Source organism: Homarus americanus, unplaced genomic scaffold, assembly GCF_018991925.1.
Source record: "Homarus americanus isolate GMGI-L3 unplaced genomic scaffold, GMGI_Hamer_2.0 scaffold49667, whole genome shotgun sequence".
NCBI lineage: Eukaryota > Metazoa > Arthropoda > Malacostraca > Decapoda > Nephropidae > Homarus > Homarus americanus.
The window spans coordinates 1,680,294-1,700,544 of NW_024738608.1; the positions used below are offsets into that span (position 1 = coordinate 1,680,294).

The 20,251-nt window shown below is 39.0% G+C and overlaps 1 protein-coding gene across 1 annotated transcript in view; it reads left to right on the forward strand.

Moving 5' to 3' along the window:
* The first annotated feature begins 342 nt into the window (after positions 1–342).
* The window catches only part of LOC121874096 (DBH-like monooxygenase protein 1), a 106,051-nt gene continuing 86,142 nt past the window's right edge, over positions 343–20,251 (forward strand). Inside the window, exon 1 of the mRNA XM_042378010.1 lies at positions 343–667. Within this exon, the coding sequence (XP_042233944.1) occupies positions 663–667 (5 nt within the window). The 5' untranslated portion in view covers positions 343–662. The remainder of the gene's footprint in view (positions 668–20,251) is intronic.

The window sequence follows — 20,251 nt, forward strand, 5'->3', positions numbered from 1 at the left end:
TTTGTCACAAATAAGCAAGTATACCTCTTTGAAGGCGGTCAACTAATGTAACTGAAAGAGGACGAAGTGTTGTGGAAGTGTATGGTGCCCGGGGGCCCGCATGCCCTGAGGCCGGCCGGTCAGAGTTCATGTGGGGAGGGGGGTGGGAGAATTGTGGGTCCCAACGGGGTTTCATGTACCCTTTCTTGCTTATTTATTCTGTAACTATATATGTATTCTTGTCATCAACAAGTTCATCAGCCAAACTGTTATGTGTAAGCCGTGAGATTCAGTTAGCCAACCTCCCCTGAGCACGTTTTTGATTCAAGAAATATGCAAGAGAAGATTATCGTACATCCTTCCGTGTGTTGTCGTCGGCTGTATTTTCCAGAGTATCAGCATCTTGTGAAGTGACGATCCCCTGTTCTACATTGTGCTTATCGATTTTCGATGGAATAAACAGAAGATGTGTTTCATGGAGTGCATATTTAAGTGCAGGAAGCATCCAGGAACAGGGTGTGTGAACTGCTAAAGTTTTGGAAGACGATTGGCTGGTGGTGAGACAAAGAGGGTCATCTCCTCCCTTGTTGTTGCCTGTATCATGTAGTCCGGCACGATTAATGCCTGCTACTGATCATCTTTGGAGAGTTCTTACTCCAATAACTTCTTGGTCTGACGCTTAAATGAGGTAAGGCTGTTATTTTTATGGTATATTATCCAAGTGTAGTTAGTTCGTTGGTGAATGATATAAAAGAAACATCAACGTAGGGATTAATAGTGTAGTGTTTCGGCAGTGTATGAGGTTTTACCAATCTTATTTCATTTTCTCAGTTTAGATGTTGTAATAGAAGATTTACATGCATGCCAAAGAGTGTGTAGAGCATTTCCAAATGCTTTACTGTACTGCTTGGTATAAGCATATTTTGTGGAATTTTCATGATTAGACTAGTGTACCCAAAATCGTTTTCTTCAGTTTTTGTTGACAACTCGGAGAGAAAATGGGCAGTTTGTCATGGTAGACTTGTGCATTTTAACCATTTTAATATTTTAACAAAACTGGTTGTTATTGACGCAAAGAAACCAAGAACAGTTGTTATAATTAGTAATATAAAGGTTTTTCCATAGGTGATTCAACAGGAAATAATTTTTACTTCATTAAACTTTTTGTCTTCCTCTATCAAGGAATAAACTATTGAAATTGAAAAAAAAAATTGACAGTGTACTTACAGTATATACTTGTATATACACATACAACTACCTTACGAGGAGCGAACATTTACAATTAACAGTGACTTTGGAGGAAAGTTTTTTTCAACACGTGTCATTAATCATCAGTAATATTCCCTTATTTAGATGATGAGCGTGAGTCACGTATCACTGGTAATGCTTACAATTCAATTCAACTTCTAGTTTGTGGCATAGTAAATCTTGCATTATGGATGGTTAAAAAAGAAATTCTTACATATTTTTATTAATGTATATTATACGTTTTTTACCTGAAAATAATTTAATATATCGAGGGCAGTTCAAGGGATTGGGTCATGGTGAACAGGATCCCCCCTCCATTTCGTACAGCCCTATATAAAATGCAGGAAATACCACCATTTGGCTTATATTTTCAAAAAAATTCTCAACGGGACTAAAGCATCTTCGTATGTATAGTGATATCATTACTGTATATAAGTTGCCTTTATCCTATACAAATTACCAAGTACGTTAAGGCCTACATAGACCTACATTTTATTTCATATTTTCAATGTTTGGGACCTGAGCACTTGACCGACTAGCCCTAGCGGAAGCTGGGAAGGTGAAGGATCCTTCAGGATATTTAAAAGGACGAAGAACTTCCTGCGATAAGTCTATCAGAGGAGAGACCGACAAGTTTAGTTTAATGGACTTTTTCGATGGATATTTATTTGTGTTTGTTTCAAGAGTAGAACATGTACAAAGCAATGCCCAAATGTAGTGTTACTTATTTAAGGCAATAGCTAGGGGGGTCTTGTTAGAAAACGCCCCCGCAAAGGAATTGACCGGAGGAATTAATAAATACTACACAAAACAATACAAAGATCATTTCCAGGAGTGATATGTTTGTAAATAATATTTACGAGGTCGAGTTGTTTTGTCAAGGTGAAAGAGCGCCCCGCCAGACCATGGGGCCTGACGGGCAATTAGGGCAATAAGTACATACTGTATATATTACGCACCGTAGCCGAAGTTGTTTTTCCCTCCACAAAAAAGACAACATGGCTGGCACTGCGCTCCACCGACTTAACTTTCCTAACTGTTCAGTTAGATACCCATTCACAGTTGGGTGGCCTAGGAATGCCACAGGCGAGTGCCCGGAGGCGAACCATGTATCCACTTGCCCGCCAAAGTAAGAGATTAGTTATATCTTGTTTGAGAAATTGAATTTTCAGGTAAAATTAATACTCAGTTACGAAACAGGAAATCATAATGGATGGACTGTTAGTGGTGACACTGTATCTAGAACCTAAGCAAAATACTGTACAGGGTGTTTCAGAAATACTTTTCATAATCCTGGGACATACATGACTCCATGACCATAGTGTCAATGCACCACAGTTGCAGAGTTATAACACATGACAGTTGGGGGTTGAGATGTGATAAAATCTACAAAGTATAAATTAAATATCCAGTGTTGCAAGTGAGTTTATTTACAATCATATGTAATCTGATATGGGTTTTACATTAAATATTAAAAAATTTGGCCCTCTTCCTGAATCTTACCACTTACTACATAGTACAGCGGCATAGCCAAACAAGTGTGCATTTTATGATGAAAGCATTAACTTTGGCACAGATATAGAGTAATACATGGTGAATATTTTCAGATATGGAACCACTAGAAACTCAACCTCTGTGGGCGCCATATTGAATTTCAAGATGGCCGCCGTTCATGATAAGCTAAACTATGTATTTCTGTTTTTACGGTTGCATATTCTATTCCAATGCATCAATATACATAATCCGGGTTACGAAAATCATTTGTGATAGTTTTCGAAGTTTATCACAATGAAAAAGACAAGTAAAGGCATTGCACTGGAAAATTAACATACAAATTTTCCGAACTCCCAAAACTTAAAAAAAAAATTCTGAACATTCGGCTATTGGGGCCGAATCTCTGTAGATATTTAGCCTTAACAGCCACCTTAACATGCACAAAGTCCAGTGCATTTAAGTGCAGATTTTTTGCACCTACACTTGCCACTGCAGTGTTTTCTGCAACCGCAAGAGATGAGCTCGTGGCATGACTTTGACACTTCAGAGTGTGGCCCAGAGTGGTTCCACCTCATCACCCGACTTCATCCAACCCCAGTCACATGGTGATGGCAGACTGACAAACGCTATTGCGGCCTGTCCCCAGATATGTCCAGCCTGATAAGCAGCTCTCTTTATGTGCTGCTCCAGAGCAGCTCATGTTGGTGAGAGATCCTCCAGTGATCTTGATTTTCTTGAAAACAGTTTCTTTCTCAGCACGTTCACGTCACAGCATGTGCTCGTACGGTCATAGAGCAGCACGATGAATCTCTCCAGTGTCGACAGGACACCATCAGGCAGCTCACTTAGGGTGGAAATCAGACCGAGGAAGGCGGTTGTCACTTCCGGAAATGCATTCCATGTGGCCCAGGCTGTCTTCTTGCTATGACCTGCGAAGGCAGATACCGTGTTGTTGCCCGTTATTGCGTGAAACACTGGAAGAGCTCTCGACTTCTCAGGTCCCAGGGCCTTTGCAATCTGATGTGCTGCTATGTAACGTCGATTCTTTCCTGTGCCAAAAGTAAGCCATAGTTCATCTAGTACCTCACTCCGTTCATTCGCTAGAGCAACTGCAAGGATAAACAACATTTGTATCGATAGTACGAATGAGTATTCGCCGATGACCACATTCCAAGGCATCAGCTGCATGAACCATCATCCTAGTGTCGGCCTCTTCGTGGTTGCATGGTGCCAAGTTGGCAGTGTCTTTCCGGGGTGGAACAGTGAGTACCTGTTTCTTGTCTGTGACAACCAGCTGTTTACTTTCTTTGACAACCAACTGCATAACCTGTTCTGACTGGAAACTGAAGAGTTCCTCTTTGTTGTCACTGTTGCGAAGAAAGTTTTGCCACTTGCTAGGTAGAGGACCAGAGGCAGTGACGCGTCTTCGAATGCCCTTGCCACGGTTACATCTTACTGTTGCTTTTGGACTCCCAGATTTCAGGTAGCAATCCCATACCAGGTCAAGTCGAGATCGATATTCGAGTTGTGATTCAATATAGGGAATGAATACAGCTGTGCTGTATTCTTGAAATGTCCTACTGCCTCCTGGCTTCAACATTTCCACAACGGCAGGTCCATCGAGTATAATTGAGGTGACATGTGGAGCATCAGTGATCTTGTCAGCAAGCTGTTCAAGGGGTGTGAGTAAGTCGGTCTTCTTGCTGAAGCGGAGTTCCCATTACTGGAGAGTGCTGGTGGATAGGCCCAGTTTTCATGCTTGAAGAATTCGTCCAAATCACCCTCATTTGTTTAACAGGCTATGTAGAGCCTGGAGAAGAGTCCACAGTCGTCTTTTGCGAAGGCTAGTTGCTGCTTACGCCTAGTTGGAGACTTGGATTTCATAGAACTGAATAGTGTTAGCTTGTAGAGCTTAATAGTGTCACCAATAGGCTTAGACTTTTCTTCAAGGCGTTCTCTTACATATGAATGGAATTGTTCTCGTCCAAGTTTGATAACATTCTGCACACTCTTCACGACTTCTGGACACAAGATTTCCTTTGTATGAAGAACCATTATGTCAGCAATTTCTTCCCATTTCTTCCATGACAAGTGTAAGTGCTTTCACATCCTGAAGAAACTTGTCCTGCGTCGTGTTGGTTTGCTCATGTTGGTGGAAGTTAGCCTTGGGTTGCTCAGTTTCGGTGATTCAAATTCAGCCAGTTGACGTATTATGGGTTCATCGAATGCCTCTGAACCCTCTTTTCTTTCTTCCTATAGCCTATTATTTCCCTATGCTTTGCAGTATTAGACGGTCTCACAGGACAAAGACAGTAACGTGGTGAAACCTGAATTTTTTTCCTGGATCCGCCCCTAATTTATAGCGGCCACTCAAATCCAGTATCGAGTGGTTCCATATCTGAAAATGTTCATATACCATTACTCCATCGCTGTGCCATATTTGGTGCTTTCATCATTAAATGCACAATTGTTGTGAAAATTGTAGCTATGCCGCTCCACTACAAGTAGGGCTGGATATTTTATGTTTTATGTCCATGCACCTGTTGCAGTCATCCCCTACCCGATTTCCTGTTATAACTCTGAAACTGTGGTGAATTGACACTATGGTCATGGAGTCATTTATCCTTATGTATGTCCCAAGAATACACACCCAGAATTATGAAAAGTATTTCCGAAACATCCTGTATAGCAGCCATTGTTGATGCAGGTGGTGCTTTCGGGTCTACAGTTACAGTAGTTTTCGTTCTTGGTATAAATTTCTTAAAATTTAGATACGAATGTTTACTCGAAATCACGTTTGAATATACACTTAGAAGCTTGGTTGCACGTACTTGCATGCTAGAGCGCACGCACACACTCTTCAGAATGCGTGTACATCAGCATGCGCGCACTGAAACACACACACACACACACACACACACACACACGAATTAATTACCGTTTTAGTCGACGGTCACTAACTCGCTAGTGACGTGTTTGTTACCCAGTAAAAAAAGAGGCAACTCAGTAAAGTATGTTGCCAGTTACTCACAAGTGTATTTAATTTTCTAAAGCCTGATGAATGACGTGTAGCTTAAATCTGATTGGCTGAAACGTTGACCACTCCTTGATGAGATAAAGAATAGATAGATAATGAAGTGAATATATGAAGTAAAGGATAAGTTAATAAATACATTAATAAAGTATAAGTGGGATAGTTTGAAATATATGATGATAGGTTAATAATAATGATAATATTGTTAACAGGAATAATGAAGTGTTAATAATGATAATGATAATGATTGATAATAATAATTATAATATTAATGTTTTAATTATACGAACAACGACGATGATGCTAACAATATTTATTACAGTACACAACACACGACCAGGGTCTGGTTGTCACGAACTGATGGGCAAAAATCATGATTGAATATCGAATCATATTTTCGGAAAACATTATTATTCAGATTTGGACCAGAAAATATGTCTGTCGGGAAAATGAAAGAAATTCATTACCGAAACTAAATTAGTCAACATTTAAGTGAAGTGTCAAGAGTTTAATTACGTGTTCACTAACCTCGAGGTCAGGCGGCGTCCCTGTGTTAACTACGGCGCTTGTTCAGGCGATGACGTCAGTCCAATTGTTAACGTAGTATATATATATATATATATATATATATATATATATATACATATATATATATATATATATATATATATATATATATATATATATATATATATATATATATATATATATATATATATATATATACTATATATATATATATACATATATATATATATATATATATATATATATATATACATATATATATATATATACATATATATATATATATATATATATATATATATATATATATATATATATACATATATATATATATATATATATATATATATATATATATATATATCACTGTTTTCTTCTTTCACTGATTATCAACGCACCTACAGAATATATATATATATATATATATATATATATATATATATATATATATATATATATATATATATATATATATATATATATATATATATATATATATATGTACAGGTTGACAACCCTTTATCCGAAATTCCGAAAACCGAAAAGCTCTAAAAACCGAAAGTTTTTTGTGGGAAATTTTTTTTTTATTTATTTTTTTTAACAGGGATTATTAGCCCAGCCAGGCACAGATCACTGACCCACATCGGGGCCTGGGGGGCAAAAATGTAATAGTAATAATAATTATAATAATAATTATTCATAGTAAATAAAATTTTTAATAATTATACACCAAAATAAAATAATAATGATTACAATAATAATAATAATAATAATAATAATAATAATAATAATAATAATAATAATAACAATAATACTGTAATAATAAAATAATAATACAGTAAAGAAATACAAGAATGAAAAAAAGATCAAAAGTGAGAAACACGACCTAGACCTATGAATTATTATTATTATTATTATTATAATTTTTATTATATTTTAGACCCCCAGGCCCCAATGTGGGTCAGTGATCTATGCCCGGGTGGGCTAATACACATTAAAAAAAAAAAACCTAACCATTCTGAAAACCGAAAAATTCCGAAAACCGAAATGCCTCTGGCCCCAAGGATTTCGGATAAAGGATTGTCAACCTGTATATATATATATATATATATATATATATATATATATATATATATATATATACTGTATATATATATATATATATACACCGTTCATGAATCACATTAATAAATTTACACATTTTAATTAACTCCAGCTCTTGTTAATTATTGAATGTTAATTTTACGGATGAAATTATAACTAGCGGATTAATTTAAATTATTTATGAATACTGTGTATGGGTATTTATTAAATCGGTTATTTTCAATTTAATAAATTGTTATAGATATAATGAACTTTCCTACCAAGAGCATAAACTGGTTCCCTATCGACATACTGTATATATCGATCACAGGCCTTGACCGGAGGAACGCCGGCGCTTGATTGGCTGATTTTTTTAACTAGAGATATACGGGAAAAATGTCGTACAGTTTATTTAACTTAATATAAGATGAAATTATGTTCTATTTATTAATTTTATGAGTGATTAAATGGCTCATAGGATAGATCTTGATTATTCATAAATGCAGAAGATAATTTAATTTCGTTCATCAGCCAGCGAGATTTGTGTGTGCCAGCAAGTAACGTTCGTGTAAAATTATTATGTGTGGTGTCCATTTTCGCTTTGTAGATGGCACATTCATAAATTTGGCCTGATTATGTTTTGTTTCTATAAAAAGCTAATCTGCACTAGACGTTCGTCATTTACTGCATATACCTGTTATTCAGATAATTCGACAATGGGTTACCAGGATCAACTCCACCCAAGCTTGGTTCACTTTTGAATTCTAATCTATGTAGATATAAGTTAGTCTGTTGATTAGGTTGTAAGTGCGTCCTCCTCCTAGTCACAGGCCTGGCATTTGACATTATTAGGGACCTGCCACTCTTTGCCATAAACAGATAAAATGTACCGGGAACTTTCCCCCCACACACTCATCATTCTCTCACTTTATGTAACTTGACAGAACCTATGACCCTTCAGGCTTTTACGCCCTTAATGTACGAGTCATAAAGGCAAGTATGAACTTTTCATACTTCCCTGTTGGGCGCTGTAAACGCTTCTGCGCTTCACCTTGCACAGGATGTAAGGGGGTGCCCAATAAACTAGCCCCCTCGGGGGCAAATCTGAATCTGAATCTGTTGTAAGTGCGGTGGTAGAGTGGGTATCACACTGATCTGTGTTCAAATCCCAGTTGAGTTAACGATTTATTACCCGGTGTGAGCGAGTGTTAATGATCTAATCATATCCACACCTGCTTGTAAAATGCATAGATCCAGACTACAGGGGAAGATAGGACTATCTTATCTCAACCTGTCCGTGATGTGTTGCTCCAGGCCCAGGTGGCTGAATTGTGCCTCGGATTGACTCCTAAATCTGAAGGTGTGTCAGGCAGGTCGAGCATTAGTACAGGTAGCATGTCAGACCTCAGTGCCGTCATGTGTACACCCACTAAAATATTAGGCCATTTCAATGAACAAAAGATAAAACTTATTATCTTAAAAAAAAATTAAACCAAGCTTTGACAATTTTAAATATATTTTTAACCACAATTACGCCGCTAAACTTAAAGCCAGTTACACTTTAACTTTTTTTATGGATTGACAATGAATTGCAGTAGGTGTGACAGTGTTTTGTGTTGGTGTGGCAATACGTGGTTAGCTTTTGCCGTTTACCTCTGTCTCAGGGTCACGGGGATGTATTTTGTTCTGTATATAGTACATTTATATGGTAGTGTTATTACTTCCCTTAAAGCTTAAACACTATAAGTTACACACAGATACTCGCCAGTCCTTTACTTTCCTCATGCTTACGCAGCACTCGTCTGAGGTAGAGCGGTGAAGACCCGGGTAATGAAGCAGGAAAACTGCACCCAACAGGGGTAAGATGGGTAGAATATGTGGATGATGATGTCACAGCACTCGTTTCAAGTTACTCAAACGTGTCTTCAAACTATACTAATGGGTCGCATATACGTCACGTATACACCATAAATCATGAATATAAAATATGTACAAGTTCAGGTATCAATGAGTCTCTTCTCCTTTGTTTAACTACTGGCCCCATGACACCCAGTGACTGAGGTAAATTCATGAACAGAAACTGACATGAAGAAAGCAATGTTGACATATATGTTGCTTAAATAATTCATGAGCCGACTGGTGGGGATGTTTATTTTCACTTAACACCAAATTGAAACTACAAGTACAACCGACTTACCCAAAGGCGTGATCTATGTTGACTCAGTGTCACTTCATGTTTATTCTCCATGTGTGATATATTTCTTATGTGTATATTTGAGAGTTTATTCATTGATATGCAAAAACATCCTTACCCTCGGCCATGTTTGATAATGGTGCACGACTGGCTTATGTGTATATATTGTATATATCACACAGATGGTTCATGACGCGGTGCAAGTGTACAAAATACGTGTGGCAGGCTGTGGCCTGCCGCCCGACTTGCTCTAGACTCTCTAGAGTCTAGTGTAACAAGGTTTTTGCCACATAGCTGCAGAAATCACAGATATTTCCACACATTTTGTCAGGTTCATTTCCTTGGCCTGCGGTGGTGGCTCTAAAATTTTGGGTAACCAATTTCTCAGTATTAAGATATGTAATTTTTATATCAAAAATTGTTTTCAACATACGAATCTAAAACTCTCTCAAACAAACCTCTACTTATTAGACGATAAATACGAGGTCTTCAACCCCTGCAGCGCGACCTGAGACCAAACATCCTGGATCACACTTGGTCATTCATGCTGGCCGGCCGGCACGCCACCACGACCACCAGACCAGTTTAATAAATGCACCTTCAGAAGAAAACTGTAGACCTGCCTCTGGAACTAATGGTGTGTTTTGTGTATTTCCTGTTAAATCGTTGATAATATTACTGCATTGAAGATTTCACACCGCTGTGCCTTCCTGTGGTTTAAAAGATCTTCGTTGACCATCCTATGGTTAAGTTTTCATAAACTATCCCTTCTTTTTCTTGACCGGAAAATATATTAACTAAGATGGATGTAGAAATTTAGTTACCTCAGTTATTACAGATTTCTTAGGTGATTTGGTTTGAAGGATCACGTACAAACTCCATGTGAAACGATACCCCATCAATAGCTTGTATTTGTAAACGTGTTAACATCACCGCTTCAGACTAAACCTAATCCAGGGTAATAAACATAACCAACGCTTCTTAAGTTAATCATAAAAGGAAAATAATTAGCCTCTAGAAAAACATGTCATTTACCTTAATAAAAACGGGTACCTTAACCTCATGGAAAACAAAATACACAAGGTCATCAAAATGGGAAAATTTTAACCTTAAAAAACCCGGGTACGTGTCCCTATTAATTATGGGATACATAACCTCATTAAAAAACACATAAAAACTCGACACAGGTCTGGTGGTCTGCAGGGCTCCTACTGCCTGCTGTACCTTGATGTGTGCTGATGTTTTTTATGTCCCGCTACAAACTACGAGGGTGCGGCTGCCGAGTGGGTACACCTTTAGTTTAGTTTAACAAATTTATTGACAAAGCTTGGAGTACACCACTTAACTTATTTCCTAAGAGCCGCTGGTGCTCGCTGAAGACACCTCCAGTTCACCCAGCTGTTGGGGAAGTGTAGGTGGTCGAGTGTAGTGCCGGTCACACCTCCTTCTGAAGTACTGAAAGGCTTAGTTTATTTTATGCAGCATCCACACTGCTCCTAACGGGAACTAATGCCTAGGAAACCGGCTCCAACAAACATGGAAGGAGCATAATGTGTTGCTGTAGTCCGTCCGTCCGTCCGTCCGTCAGTACATATACATGACCAGACATTTCCTAAACCATGTTAGTTACAGTCATGAACCTTTATACACTGTACACCCGTGACCTGGCCCTCCTTAAAATAAGATCATTGTGACCAACATTTTTGCATTTTTAGTTTTGTGAATTTCACTAAACTCCATAAATGTGTTCCCCCTCATTACCCCGACTTGATGACTGGTGGCCATCTTGTATTTAAGAGACCTAAGTAATTGTCATGGTTTTGGGTGGCTCGGTGGTATATGAGTGGATTATATTATATAAAGATAATAATATGTCGTATTTCTTATTTCTTACCGTAGAGTTCGATACCTTCACACTGATTACTTACAGGAGATTATGGCGTATCTACGTAGAAGTTCACTCCACCACTCGACATTCCATGATTTATACTTGATAAATGATGATTTAATGAATTCATTAATTTCAACATCCATCTAAGTTATTGGTTATACTTTGTCATAACCAATCAGTCAGTACCTTTAGTAATAATAAGATAGGATCACAGATACGGGCAGATAATTGCACTTACATTTATTTGTCAAGCTTCCATACAATGATTTACAATTTGCATGGATATATAAATCACTCACGTTCGCGCTGTAATAAAATTAATCTTCTAAAAAAGAATTTCAACTTGCTGGCACTTGTGATTACTCTACTATGGGTATGACTTAACAGAGCCTTAATTCTTCAAGTGATACATTTACTGTCAGCCTGGATTGCTTTTGTTGCAACCAGGCTTCATCACAAGAACTTCTGTCCACGGCCATAACAACAAAAAGTACTCTTGGGTTACCACACATAGTCTCGAGTCACTGACAGTCACTGTAGACGGGTGTCGTGCAGGAGAACTCTGTAAGCGTGAATTAATTAACCATTTATTGTAGGTTTGATAGGCCAGCCTGGATTGCTCTTGTCGCAACCAGGCATCCACAAGTGATATTTCCACGGGGATAACAAACCTAGGTTAACATGCTTAGTCTCGTGTCGGCGACGGTTCACAGGACAGGATGGTGGTGGAGGACTCTGTGTGGTGTGGTGTCCCGCCCCCTTTCAGGAGGGAGAGGATGGAGACGACGTCTTAACTAACCCATGGCTCAGGGGATACTACTTAAAATGAGGTTTTTGGGTGTGAAGTGATGAACAGTACAACACTGTTCCACTGCCCACCCCCCCCTAAAGGCTGGCTAACATACACTAATTGAAAATACATGTCCCAGTTATGCCTCGCCGGGTGTCTTATCTCTAGTAAAACAAACTTTGGAGTTGGTTGCGTGGGTAAGCCTAACGCATCCCATGACAGTGTTCCTCTCATTACCCAGACTTGATGACTGGTGGCCATCTTGTATTTAAGAAACCTAAGTTGATGAATGTGACTGAAACTTTGAACTGAGATAAAGTGTTTCGAACAATTAATTCATGAGATCAGATCACAGTTTAATATTTTTCATCATCCTGCATCCTGACTAATTCAAAATTTCTAAATAATCATTTTGCTATTTTTGGTCTATTTTAGATCGTATTTACAAGTTGCTATGTACACATTACCGCATCACTGTGTGCAGCAAGGTTGATGATTGGTTGATTTTGTAAAATGGCGTTAGCTCAACTGTTGTCCCTTGATGATACTGAATATTTGTATTACGCCAATGAATACCTTACTATAGCGAACACCTTATTACAGTGACCACCTTACTATGGCAAACACCACAATGACCGCCTCACCGTGTCTCCTAAATAGTTGGTAGTTTTACTATTGTTTTATAGTTTTTTATTTCTTTTTTTCGAAATGTCATGACTGAAAACGAAAAAATTCAATTTATGTATCGAAAATAATTAAGGGATGAAGGCTATTATTTTAAAAGCATAAAGAGAGAGCCATCATTTGCTTGATTCATTTTCATTTTTTGTCAACTTTTTCTTTCGATAATTTCACTTATCTTGTCTGATTTTTATCAAACATCACAATAAGAAGAAGTCAAGTGTTGAATTTCCAGACGATAACAGTGACAGAGCCGCTATCACATCATGTAATCAGGTTACAACATCCGGGTGAGTCAGCTGTCAGGTGTATCGTGTGCCTGCGATGACCACCTCCAGGGCAGTAGGTAATGTTGCCGTTTACATTATTTGGTGTAACTAAACTTCCCTATCACTATGTAGAACGGGGTATCTGTGTCTATCTCGTCTGCATACGGTAGGTTAGGTTAGGTTTGACCAGGCGTAATCACGTAGGCACTAAAACTTTACGTACTTTTCTGTTTGATCTATGTAAATTATCCTTTTATTAACGAGTTATAATTATTGTACGTACTGAATCGGCTTCTATGTACACCTACTTATTGTATTTTTCAACAGGTGTTAGTAATTACATTCATACACCATATTCGTTAAGTGAGAGAATTAACAGGGAGTCAGAAGGTGCCCCAGGGAGACTGTGGGCAGGAAGTCGCACGTGTTTGGTATGGCTGAAGGGCAAAAATTAGTGAAACTGGGGGCAAGAACCCTTATCGTACAGGGAAAAACTGCCTAAGGCGTCTCTTTGCATGTCAACTCACTTCAGACTGATGATCTAGCTCAGTGTTGCGGTCCAGTGAAACAAAAAAAAAAGCATGAAAAGAAAACTGAATTTACATAGTGACTTGTCTTACCTTTGTGTGTGTTGGACCTGGGCTCTCCAATCCTCCATGGGGCAAACGTCTTTCAGCTTATCTATGGCGGGTCGCGACTATTGGAGATAAGAATGATATATATATAAGTATTTCTATGTTATTATTTTTATTTTTATTTTAAATTTGACAAAAAAGGTAATTATGAAGAGGTGAATTGGAGATGGAGAGGTGAGATATAGTGATGTATGATGGAGAGGTGAGATATAGAGGGATGTATGATGGAGAGGTGAGATATAGAGGGATGTATGATGGAGAGGCGAGATATAGTGATGTATGATGGAGAGGTGAGATATAGAGGGATGTATGATGGAGAGGTGAGATATAGAGGGATGTATGATGGAGAGGTGAGATATAGAGGGATGTATGATGGAGAGGTGAGATATAGAGGGATGTATGATGGAGAGGTGAGACCGATAAGGGCAAATGGTTTCAGCCTTAACAAACAGAATTTACAGATGCCATTGCTCTAAGGTACGGTTGGCCAGTAGATGGTTTGCCCTCCCAATGCGTGTGTGGCTCTTCCTATGATGGCGATCACGCCATGGTCTGCAAGAAGGGGGGCTTCATATGCATGAGGCATGACGAGGTAAGGGATCTCACAGCAAATATGTTGAAGGAAATCTGCCGGGACGTCATGGTAGAACCGACCCTCCTTCCACTGGATGGCGAGATCTTCCAACATAGGACTTCAAACACTTCTAACGAAGCCCGTGTGGACGTCAGTGCTCGAGGATTCTGGACGCGGGACAGCGAGCTTTCTTCGACATCAGGATTTTTGATCCCATGGCCGTTTGTCACCGTAACCTAGCTCTCGATGCTGCGCATAGGAGGAACGAGAACGACAAGAGAAGGGCATATGGGGAGAGAATACAAAATGTTGATCAAGGCAGCTTCACTCCTCTAGTGTTCACAACCTCGGGTGGGATGGGCCCAAGTGCAAGATGTTTCTACGCCAGACTCGCGGAGCTGATCTCCGAACAGAAGCAGCAGCCCAGAAGTTATGTTACAGCCTGGATGAGATGTCGACTGTCCTTCTCTCTCCTTCGGTCGGCTTTGCTCTGCCTCAGGGGAACGAGAGCTTCTGCCCCTACTCCGACAACTGCTGCAGATATTGACTATGAGGCTACAGTCACTGAATGCCGCATAGATCTGCAGCTCAACTAATTTAACACAGATAGGATAGCTTCTTATGTATTAGGATATTTAATATTAAGGTAAATAAATGGTGGCGAAGGTGTGGCTATTGGAGGCTGGAGGCCACGTTAAAAAAAAAAAAAAAAAGGTGAGATATAGTGATGTATGGGAGGTGAGATATAGAGGGATGTATGATGGAGAGGTGAGATATAGTGATGTATGATGGAGAGGTGAGATATAGTGATGTATGATGGAGGTGAGATATAGAGGGATGTATGATGGAGAGGTGAGATATAGAGGATGTATGATGGAGAGGTGAGATATAGTGATGTATGATGGAGAGTGAGATATAGTGATATGATGGAGAGGTGAGATATAGTGATGTATAAATGGAGAGGTGAGATATAGTGATGTATGATGGAGAGGTGAGATATAGAGGGATGTATGATGGAGAGGTGAGATATAGAGGGATGTATGATGGAGAGGCGAGATATAGTGATGTATGATGGAGAGGTGAGATATAGAGGGATGTATGATGGAGAGGTGAGATATAGAGGGATGTATGATGGAGAGGTGAGATATAGAGGGATGTATGATGGAGAGGTGAGATATAGAGGGATGTATGATGGAGAGGTGAGATATAGTGATGTATGATGGAGAGGTGAGATATAGTGATGTATAATGGAGAGGTGAGATATAGTGATGTATGATGGAGAGGTGAGATATAGTGATGTATGATGGAGAGGTGAGATATAGTGATGTATGATGGAGAGGTGAGATATAGAGGGATGTATGATGGAGAGGTGAGATATAGAGGGATGTATGATGGAGAGGTGAGATATAGTGATGTATGATGGAGAGGTGAGATATAGTGATGTATGATGGAGAGGTGAGATATAGTGATGTATGATGGAGAGGTGAGATATAGAGGGATGTATGATGGAGAGGTGAGACAACAGATGAATATATGATGGAGAGATGAGATGACGTATGTATTCCCCATCCCATTTCATACGTAACTTATATAATGAATCCTAAATTAACTTCTAAACATACGTAAACGATAAAATAAAACGTCCCCACCCTCACAGAAGTATAATAAGCAGTTTTGTTTATGATTATCAAAATGTACTATAGTTTCATGGCCACCAAACACATAAAGACTCACAAAAAAACCCAGCACACAAAGACCTCAAGCAGTGACCTCAACGCCTTGTGAATTCCTCCTCACTCTGACTCCCTCACTCTCCCGCCCACCACACCAGCGTCACCTCAACAACCTTCCTGCAGTAATTTGAACAGTTTTGGAAGGCGGTGATCCTGTGGTCCCTCGTGGAAGATGATGGCAGCGGCACAAGAGATGGTAATGCCTCCCCCCTCTCTCTCTCAGCTATGTTAACAAAGCAATAAAGCTTCTTATGGAGGTTTAATAGCCGAGTGAGAATTTAGCGTGCCTTTGTTAATTAATTTTGGTATTTATTGAACGTTCAGGCGGTCAGCTTAATAACTCATAGAAAGCGGCGGCCAATCTTTATTGCTCCTACCTGGCGAGTCTGAAGTTTTCATTGGTTGTTAATCTCTTATTGACTCTTTGATTATCTGGTGTCTTGATGGTGACTCGTATTACTGGGGAAAATATTGTTATTTTTGTTGTCGTTATTTTCTTTTAGTGTTATGATAATTCCTAAAGTTTCGATCACCCAACAGTAAATCGTTACCTAACTTTACAGATTGGGAAGTGAAATCGGCCGAGTGCAGTGCCGGCCAATGTCTCTCTTCCTGAAGTCTATGGGTCCCACTTTCACTTTATTTTGGTGTTATTATTATTATTGTTATTATTATTATTACTATTTTTATTATTGTTATTATTATTATTATTATTATTATTATTATTATTATTATTATTATTATCAGATACAAGTATATCCTTAAATCTGAAAATAAATATCGTGCCAAACATTGACTCGAATTAATAGCGATGACAGAGGTTGTTGCTGAAAATATTGCTATAATCTGAGAGCCAGAGATGTGTTGAGAGGCTACCTTAATGCCCCACACACTATGCCACACACCCACTGTGACCTTCATGACCTGGGTGAGGTGGCATGCAGAGGTCAAAGAGGTCATAACACAATACACCTTATACATCTTGAGTACACTCCTCCGCCTATCTATCTATCTATCTTTCTATCTATCTCATTCCATAACATATAACTTTATTTTCCATTCAGCCTAACGCAATTCTGCTTTAGTTTCCCGGGTTTTGTTTTTTTCGGAAATCATTTAACGCCATGAAAATTTATGAGCGTTTTTAGTGGATATTCCGATATACTCTTTGATATTAACTCCAATTATTAATTTTCATATTCTATACACGATGAATTTTTGGCCCAGAGCGCCTCATTAATACTAGGGCTAAAGAGAGGATCGTTATTGCTGTTGCTGTTTTATACAATATCCATTTGGGTAATTAATGTCATAACCCCTTTATGGCAGCATCATATAGGAGGTAAAATTATTATATTGGGTTATGTATTTTTGTGTATTCGTATGTGTGAGTTTGTGTGTATAGTTATGTATTTGTTGGTTGCCTGTACTGCTCGGGAGAACTGCACATTTTTTTCATGATCGTTTATCCTTGCGACTTAATTAGGGCTTTACTTAAGTGACACCATCCTCTACGCTCTCCTTCCTGCGGTAAAGCACTGCTGAGGTGTCCTTGAAATGTGTTCCTTACATCTTAAATGCAATTAGATACTTTTTTACCCCATTGTTCCTGTTGTTCCGCGCTGCCAGACGTGTGATTACCCCCCCCCCCCCTACGTGGGCGGTGCCGGACACTCCCGCGTGATATGAATACCGTCCGGGATCAAGTGTAAAATATAAATACAGGTAAACCATAGGTACGACGCTACCTGAATACATATATTCTTAATGAAGGCTATAAACTTATCGTGTAATTATTTACGACCTCTCGTGTTCATTAATTACAATAATGGTAGAAGGTTACATGACCAAAGGCTGATAAAAGTCAAGCGAGTAACAACGTCTTACTTAAAATATAGAGGCGGTTCCATAGCAGTCGACTGTGTTTTTATATACATTAAAATTCACTTACGGCGCGATTTACTGTAGACTAAGATTTATTCTAACAGATTAAGTAATAAAATAAATCTCGACTCCATAGGACAGGTATTTAGTGTATGATCTTCCATTATGTATTGTATTTATATCGAACTTAGAGAACATGAAAGTAAATACAACCAGAAGCCTCCTGTTTATATCATTCCACTATTAAACAACTGTGTGATTTCCCATCCTGTGATTTGTAGAGAATATTATCAAAGTAAGGGTGTCGACGGTCTGCAGCTCGGTGTAAAGGCGCGTTGGCTCGTGGGTGTGCGGGCGTGGTGGTGCAATTGTCAATGATTTACGTCGTGGTGGTGGGGAAGGGAGGGAGTAGGGCGAGACACGCAGCCTTGTTTGTGAGTATTTTACCCCTATGTTATGTTACAGCGAGAGGGTGGTGGACTGGGGCCAGCCAAGCGTGTAGAAGGATGTCCACATTGATGTGTAAATATATTGATATAGTCTTAGTTAATTGAACGATATGCGAGTGTAAAATTCACAGAATATTTTCTTAAGATATTCAATACTCTATGTTGATTATTTGATTGTATGATTGTTTGTTTAGTCGCGTTCATGAACGACAAACTCCAGGAACAACGAGGCGGATTAAAACAAAACCTCTGCGTCCTTCTTACGGCAAAACATAAGATGTATAAAAACAAATGAATTTAATAATACATGAAGGCCAAGGGAACATTATTTAACTGGTCTCACCGCCAAGATCCAAGTTGCTGGTAAAAACTCGTCCTCAATGCTTGGGGTGCAGCAACCAGAGAAACTTATTACACGCCAGAAAACAAAGATCCTAAAATGAAAATTTTTAGCTGGACACTGGTAGCAAGATTACGTCATAGGAGTTCGACCTATCAGGTGACGGGGGAGAGGTTGTGGCTGTGAGGGTCTTTACCACAACACACAGCACACTTCCCTCCCCCGTACATGTCCTTCTCTTTTATCACTAGAGAAATAATCTCTTCGATTTAATTGTTGATGACTAGTGTACCTATTAACCTAGAATAGGCGCTTAAAAATCTTAGATGTTAAAGGGTAGTCATACATTATAACATCAACTTTCCTCTTTAGCTTACCTCACATCACTATCCTGTCAACCATATTATCTCCTGACACACATGTCGAACCAGAATGTTTTAGGTTTTTTGTACTCTCACTCACGGTCCAGGGGAGGTACACGTGAATGTGTCCTCTGAAGGCCAACATGAAAGACAAGTGACCTCCATACTGGCTAGGGTTGCCCTGTACACCATGGATAAGTAAGTTTTTATGGATAAAGTACAGTATTTTTCCTCCAAACTACACAGTAGATTATTGACTTTTTACCGCCTGTGATATACAGGTGAAAACTTAGTTTATTTTGATGACGGTACACGACAGGGTGGGAGTCATGGCACGCTTCACCTACAGTATTATGGGAATTGCAGTCTCTGTGAGTGAGGTCCTAGTTTTTATTGTGTGGGAGTAGTTAGATTACCTAGGTCCTAGAAAGCAATTGAAAGGGAGACAGAAAGTGTAAGATGGAAAGATAGGGAGGGAGGGAGGGAGGAAGGGAAACGAGTGAATAAGTGATTGCGGAAACTTACTTATCTCTTGTGACGTCTCCTTCAGTGTTGAGAGGCCCCAGGCATGGTAAGTGAGGACAAGTTTTACTCTAGCACGGGCTCTCATTAACTCGATTTCCTCTTAAGGCTTCACTGGAGACAACCTTATCTGTTTGACTGTTGGTGCGCGTAACCAACAAGTCCATAATAACTAAAGCCAGTTTATCCACAACAGCCTGGATGATTAGAGTTATTCTTTAAAAAAAACTTGTCGACAGTGATCTTAGGGTGTCCTAATATGTTCCCTCATTAACCTGATGGTTATGATTTGAAATTTCTCGCCATCAGATTCTATTTTTTACTTGTTGCTTCTCTCTCTCTTCATTTTCTTCTCTTATTATCTCTTCGTTCCCTCTCTTTACTCCTCACACCTCAGTTACATCTCTTCTCCCTCCTTCCCCTTTCCCTTCTACGTCAGTAACAATAATCTCTCCCTACCTCCCTCCTTTCTACATCCCAACTTTCTCCCCTCTCCCTCTTTCCATCTCTCCCCACTATCTCAAATCCCACTCCCTCCTCGTTCCCTCCTCAGCTACCCTC